The sequence below is a fragment of the Calonectris borealis genome, chromosome 4, assembly GCF_964195595.1.
Source record: "Calonectris borealis chromosome 4, bCalBor7.hap1.2, whole genome shotgun sequence".
Taxonomy (NCBI): Eukaryota; Metazoa; Chordata; class Aves; order Procellariiformes; family Procellariidae; genus Calonectris; species Calonectris borealis.
This window is the reverse complement of record NC_134315.1, coordinates 34,086,049-34,093,102: the sequence shown is the minus strand read 5'-3', so window position 1 is coordinate 34,093,102 and position 7,054 is coordinate 34,086,049. Positions and strand designations below refer to the sequence as shown.

The 7,054-nt window shown below is 43.0% G+C and overlaps 1 protein-coding gene across 1 annotated transcript; it reads left to right on the top strand.

The window, feature by feature from the left end:
- The first annotated feature begins 2,432 nt into the window (after window positions 1-2,432).
- On the top strand, window positions 2,433-6,831 carry FGF20 (fibroblast growth factor 20). The gene is given in 4 exon segments (XM_075150563.1): window positions 2,433-2,463; window positions 2,466-2,963; window positions 5,318-5,421; window positions 6,586-6,831. Coding segments are annotated over 4 exon segments (879 nt in total).
- The last annotated feature ends 223 nt before the right edge of the window (window positions 6,832-7,054 follow it).

The following is a 7,054-nucleotide window of genomic DNA, read 5'->3' as shown; positions in this document are numbered from 1 at the left end:
CTCGACCACATATGTATTTGTTCAACGACACTGAAAGTGCGGTCTCTAGGAAGTATATGTAGAGTTGATTAGATTGTACTGTATACTTTAAGTTGAATTATGTACTCTTGTAAAAACTCTCTTCAAAATTATTTAACTTCCCATGGTATAGTCTCAGAAGGTGCAAAAAAAAACTTTAGTGTTATCTTTTCCTGTCACATGACTAGTGCAAACACCAAAAAAATTCTTATCTTTTTGTTTCTTTTCTGGTACTTTATAAAAACAGCATAACCGGTTTAGTGCCCAGACATTAAAGACTCCACTCGGAAAGATCGACATTATATATTCCACTCTACTTTAAATGTTTTCATTATATAACAGGAAAGATTTAGCCATAAGGGTCTCCCAGTGTGTGATGGCTGAGGATTTTTTTTTTTTTTAAAAAAATCTTCTCTACTGGGGACAGTGGTGCGATCTAACCAGAAGAGCCCTCTACTTTTTGTAGGACTCAGAGAGTACTGCTTGGACCTGGCAACATTATCCATACTGGAGCATCTTCAAGCTTAGAAGAATATACCTCCTCCCTTTAGCCGTACCATCCCAGTGCACGTCCTGCAGCTTAGCAGCTGTGATGAACGGTTTGATCTTGGCCTGCCAGTCATGTCAATAAAAATACTTGATGCGTGTTTCAAACGTTTTAGGTATATGTGAGTAATCAGTGTACAGGCTACTTGAGAAATAGGTGCCATATAGATTATTCAACTTTGATCTATTTCTTTGATTTAGCACTGCAATTAAGTAGATTTGGTTCAAAGAGAAAGCTCATTGGTTGATGTTTTACACTGATGTGATAATGTTTACACAGATGTGCTTTGAAATCTCGATTATGGTGGATTTTTGGGTCCCACCACATGACAGGCTCCTGTTATCTGAAAGGTAAAATAATATAACATCTATCTGTAACTGCCTTCAGAGCAGGTCCGCCTGTGCTCTCTTGTGAGGTGATTTATCTGATCATTGTATTTAGCGTTAGTTTTTTCAGTTTTAAATCCCTCTACAGTAAATCACTTGCTTTAAAGCAGCCTTTTTATAATTCAGGTGCACACAGGGACAGTACTTAGGACTGCAATGATGAAAAGGTGTAGCATTACCTGCTTTAAAGCACCTGCCAATTAATTAGCCCTATACTCTCCATAGCAAATGAAGCTAAGCAGTCAAATCCATTTGATCTCTCAGATTTAGACTGTGACTCAAAAGACCATGGAGCAAGACGGGAGAACTAATCTTTCATGATTCTCTGCAACTTTTTTGTTTAAATGAAACCTTAAACCGCCAAGCGATTTTCTCGAACTTTTGAAAGAATTAACTATGAAAGATCTTTGCATTTTATACTCTAATACCGTGTTTTAACGTTGGCAAGGAACTGCACTGCGTATCTTGAACGCTAAGATGGATCATGTAGTTTAAGCCTAAAATTCATTAGACACTACAGAAAAAGCAGCAAAGAAGGCAAAAGTCAAGCTTAGTTTTAATATACCGTTGTTTTACCATTGCTAATAATGAACATGTGTTCCAGCAATACATTTGCATGCGTGAACTGTTCCGCTTTGGGGATGAAGAAAATGCATATGCTTATCTGGAACAGGATGGCAAAGTCCTAAATTGATTCAAAACACTGTAGAAAGACAACAGAGATCTTTCAGTAGATGACATTACTGCTAATTTGTGGTGTTTACAGACTTTGGTTACGGGCCCAATGCAAAGCCCCGAAGAAGATGCATTGGATGAGCCAACCCTCAATCTTTCTTTCTTCATCTCTGCAGGTTTTGAAAATACTTATCCCAAACCATGGGCCTGCCCATTTATGTTTCTAAGACGTTGTGTCGATACCCAAACGCTATAGATCAGTTTCGTGTCACATTAATGATAAATTAAATGCGAGGGAGAATTTGCAGAGGGGAAAACACCTCCCTGACTATGCCAATTTCTTTAGAAATTCCCCTCCTTGTAGCTGAAGCGATAAAAGGAAGGGGTAATGCATGTACATTTTATTAGCGTTTTAGAAACAGGGAGTAAAACTGTCAGATCTTTGTTTTTTTTCTTTCATGTGTGTCTGGGCAGGTCTAACCCTCAGGTAACGCCCTTTCTCCTTCTTCCCTCCTGCCTCTCCTTGCACCTGTCCACGTAATGCTCCGGCAGCTCCCGCCCGGGCCCCGCTCCCGCCTGCCCGCTGCCCGCTGCCCGCTCCGCTCCGCGCAGGGGCTGCCCCCCCGGCCCCCGCCCCCGCCGCGCGTGTGCGCGCCCGTGGGTGACTGCCTGCGTGCGGCGGGGCGCAGGAGGCGCGCCAGGAGCTCCCTCCCCGCCGTCGTCTCAGATCAGAGGAAGGTGCGAGGAGAGGGGGAGCCGGTTTACAATTTCAAACGCAGCCTCCCCGCAGAGGGCTTCATTAGCATATGTCAGGGGGACCGCCGTATATATATATACACGCGGGGCGTATAAACACCACGCCGCCGCCTGGCTCGCACCGGCACGGCTCGGCTCGGCTCGGCTCGGCTCAGCACGGCTCGGCTCAGCCGGCTCCCCATGCTTGGGGCCCGGCCGCGCACCCCCACATGCCCGCCGGGAGAGGCCGGCAGCCGCTCTCCGCCGCCGCGCCCTAGCCCGCTCGCCCCGCGCCCCCATGGCTCCGCTGGCCGAGGTGGGGGGCTTCCTGGGCGGCCTGGACGGCCTGGGGCAGCCGGTGGGCGCCCACTTCCTGCTGCCGCCCGCCGGGGAGCGCCCGGCGCTGCTCGGGGACCGCCGGGCCCCGGCGGAGCGGCCGGCCCGCGGCGGCGGCGCGGCGGCAGCGGCAGCGGCAGCGGCGGACCTGGCGCACTTGCAGGGCATCCTGCGGCGCCGGCAGCTGTACTGCCGCACCGGCTTCCACCTGCAGATCCTGCCCGACGGCAGCGTGCGCGGCACCCGCCAGGACCACAGCCTCTTCGGTAGGCGGCTGCGGCACGGCCCCCGGCCGCGCTCTGCCCGCGGGCGTGTGCGTGTGCAGCCTGTGCGTGGGTGCTCTCACACGTGTGCACACCCACACGTGTGTGCGTGTACGCGTGTTTGGGTGTGTGTGTGTGCGCACGTCTGTCTGTGCATGTGCATGTGTGTACCTCGGTGCGTGTGTGTGTGCCCGTGCGTACTCCTGGGAGGGAGGTGTGGTGCTGGGGCAGGTGGATGAGCTTCCCCCTTCAGCAGTAAGGGCATCAGGGCAAGGTAGTGAAGGAGGGCTGCGCATCCCATGCAAGCCAAGAGACGTGCACGTATGCCTCGCTCAGCCTATGCTGTTGTCTATAAGCGCATGCATACGCCTGCGGGTTTAGTGGGAAAGGTGAAAAGTCAGACGGGTTCTTTTCGTATTCACTATCTGTATCGGAGCTTCCTGAGTCTTTGTAGAATAATATAGATCAGGGACTCGGGCATGCTGACCCTTAGGCTGCATTAGACTGCTTTGTTTTGCAGGACAGAAAGTCGAAGCATAGGGGCCTAAAATGCCTCTTTGCTCAAGTACTTAAAATGCTTCCCAGTCCTTTCTCTGGTCAATAAACCAAAAGGAGGTGAAGACAACCCCAAAATGTAAATGTTTCCTGTGATATAAGTGTAAATCCTAAGTAGTAGTTGTAGGAACTGGACATCTGAACAAACCTGCCATTGTCAGCTGCATTTCAGTGTTTGTGTGTATTGATTTAGCAGTCGTAAAAAGGTGATTAGAGAGTTTCCTATCATCCTCCCCACAGTCAAAACAATCTGCTGGAATGGCTCTTAATTGCTTTTATAACACATGGATGTTTTCAGAAGTAAAAGAGCAGTAGTCACACAGACAGTTCTCAGAAGGAAGATTTCCTACAGCGTGTAAACATGAAATAAATCTTTGCTTGAAAAGAAAAAAAAAGATCAAACATTTACTGGGCTTTTTAGAAATGTTCTTCCTTTATTCTACCACTATTCTCGGCAAGTTTGTCTGATGTGGTTGCTTTGTGGGTTGAATCACCTGCTTATTATAGTTTTGAAAAAGGGTGACTTTGAAAATGATACCAGAAAGACAAAATACCTCCACCTCTTTTTATGGGACTTTGTGCTTTAGGAACTGGAAAACTAGGATGATTTACATGCAGTAAGAGTTTTTAATGTTTATTCTTTGTAAAGGATTTATTTTCTTTGCTACTTGGTAATATAAATAAGAAACCTGCCACAGCTCAATTAAAATTCAAAACATTTTAAATTATTGTATAGTCCAGACAGTCCATCTGTCTGAGAGTGAAAAATGGTCCTGAATGAAGAAGAGTAATCATAAATACAGCAAATAGACAAAAAAGTCTTAATCAAAATCAAACGCACTGTTTAAAACCACTTACCTTAGATTCAGATTTTTTTTAATGTTTTGAGGTTTTGCTGCTGCACAGCAAAATCTTAGGTATGATTCTACAAAAATTTCTTTTTGAGGCTTTGTTTACATTGTTAACAACTTCCAAAAAGCCAATTCACACATTCCCTTTCTTTCATGTTCTTTATGTACTGTAATCTGTGCATATCAATTGGTTAAATATGTTGGCATACCCTTGCCAAATTGCAGGCTTCAAATAGCGCCTCATCTCCCGAATACTTTATATTATTAATATATATTACATTTTTGGGCAAATGTAATATAAATAATACTATAATCCAAACATTAGCAAATAAGCAGCATATTTCATGCACATAAAAAGCCTGCATTGAAGATAGCAAGTTGTGTCAAGAGGTGTGGGCCCATATGCTAGATAAGATGTCTGGCAAATCCTTTTTTTTTCGTGTGGGTAGATTCTGTTATATAAAATTCCCATCTGTACTTTGATTTCCATTCAAATGATCTAATAATGGATGTGTTTTTTTAAGATAATGCTATAGAGAAAGTAAAGTATATTTTCAGGTAATTCAAACCTATCTTCCAATGTTTGAGTAGGCAGTTTAGCAAATAGTGTATAATCATTATAGATTGCAACTGCATAGTACTGAAGGCTTTAGCCTCAGCACTGAATAAAATCCTTTCATATTCAACATAAAAAAAAAAAAAGGTTTCTTAAATGGTGTAGGATTCTTGTGCCTAGATGAGGCTTCTCAGACTGCTTTCCTGTGAATGTTGTATACGTTTCCATGCAAAATTTGAAATTTCAGGAAAGAATTAGACCAGATTTATTATAATATGTACATTTTCCACTTGCTTTCAACTACATTTTAGATGTTTTTATTGATTTTTGTTACAAGTTGAGTTAACGCAATCTCTCTTTTTTTTTTTTCCTTCTCTCTTTGGATATACGTTCAGGTATCCTTGAATTCATCAGTGTGGCAGTGGGACTGGTCAGTATTAGAGGCGTGGACAGCGGCCTTTACCTTGGAATGAATGAGAAGGGAGAACTCTATGGCTCTGTAAGTACCACTTTCATGTCAGCTCATACGTGTTGAGGTGTTGATTCACTTCTTAGCCCTATGCAAACGCCTCAAGTAGCTAGCTAAGGTAGTCTTAGCTTTCGAAACGCTAACATCTTTTCCTGTTGAAATGTATAATATATTCTTAAAGTATACAATGTAGCCTTGGATACTAAAGGTTTGATGGGAAAAGTTTCTCTGTCCTAGATGAAGAGAAGTGAAAAGAAACATTCCTCTTAAATTATGACAAAACCAGCTAAATTAAACTATCTATTCAAAAAGCGTTTAAGTTGCCTAGTATCTAACTTTATTTTTATCAGTACTGCAAATGTATCATAGTATACACTATGTTATTGAAAACATTGAATGCAATTGGGAAAAAAGTTAAAAGGATAGTTATGAAACAAATAAACAACAATTAATATAGTACCCGGCTTACTTTATGTGTAGCCTTTACAAATCAGGAGGCAGTACTTCCAAGTACCAGCTTTTTAACATAAAAGCATTCTTTCAAATGCTGGGAAAAAGAGGATCGTACCATAGGTCACTGTTAGGTACCACTGTTATTTGAAAAATCTGAGTGGTGCAAGAGTAGTGGCAATACCTGTAGATCCTGACGCTTGAATGTTTGCATTTAAGAATGAAAATAAACTTGTACTCATTACAGTTAATTTCTATCTGTTGAATAACTTCAACATGACTGTAAAATACAACCTTTGATAAAATGTGAGAAGTGATGCATAACGCATGGAAATACCTTCCTGATGTGTTACACTGCACCTGTGTCCCTCCATCAAATCTCATTTCTAGAATGGTGGATACCTGAGACAGACCTCTACATAATATAGTTCCTGTAGGTCAGGTGAATTGTAGTTAAATCATAAATGAGTAATGCTGCCTTAGAGAGAGTTGTCTGACTCATGTTTAGATCCAAAATTGTGTATGTACAGCTCCAGTTTTCAAAAGAATAAAGGATAAATTAGGCTTCCAAACTCAGTGTCAGGTCTACATACTCTTCTTGGGTTTGATTTGTTAACAGTTAAATGAACAGTAAGGCAGCACAAAGCCTAAAACATTTTTTTTACTTTTATCACATTTTTTTCATGTGTGTTCAGATATCTAGCGGCATCTTAACTTATTTTTCTTCACGGTTTCTTTCTGTAGGAGAAACTAACTTCTGAATGCATCTTCAGGGAACAGTTTGAGGAAAACTGGTACAACACTTACTCATCCAATGTGTACAAACATGGAGATTCAGGGCGGCGATACTTCGTAGCACTTAACAAAGACGGTACTCCCAGAGATGGGGCAAGGTCCAAAAGACACCAGAAGTTCACACATTTCTTGCCCCGGCCCGTGGATCCCGAAAGAGTTCCAGAACTGTACAAAGATGTGTTAGGATACAGCTGAGGAAGGAGGCAACTTTGGAAAAAACCCATACTGGAGCTCTTTGATCTTGCCCCTGCTTCCATGGCAATACCAGCATGAGGAACCTGCAGAGGTCTAGGATGCTGGGTTGGAAGAACCTACTTTGTGATAGGCAAGCCTCTGTTTTCTAACCTTTGGATTTAGGAGACAAAGCCTGAAAGCTGGGAGTGGACCAGCCTCCTTCAAGCTTGCTGAACTGTTTGGT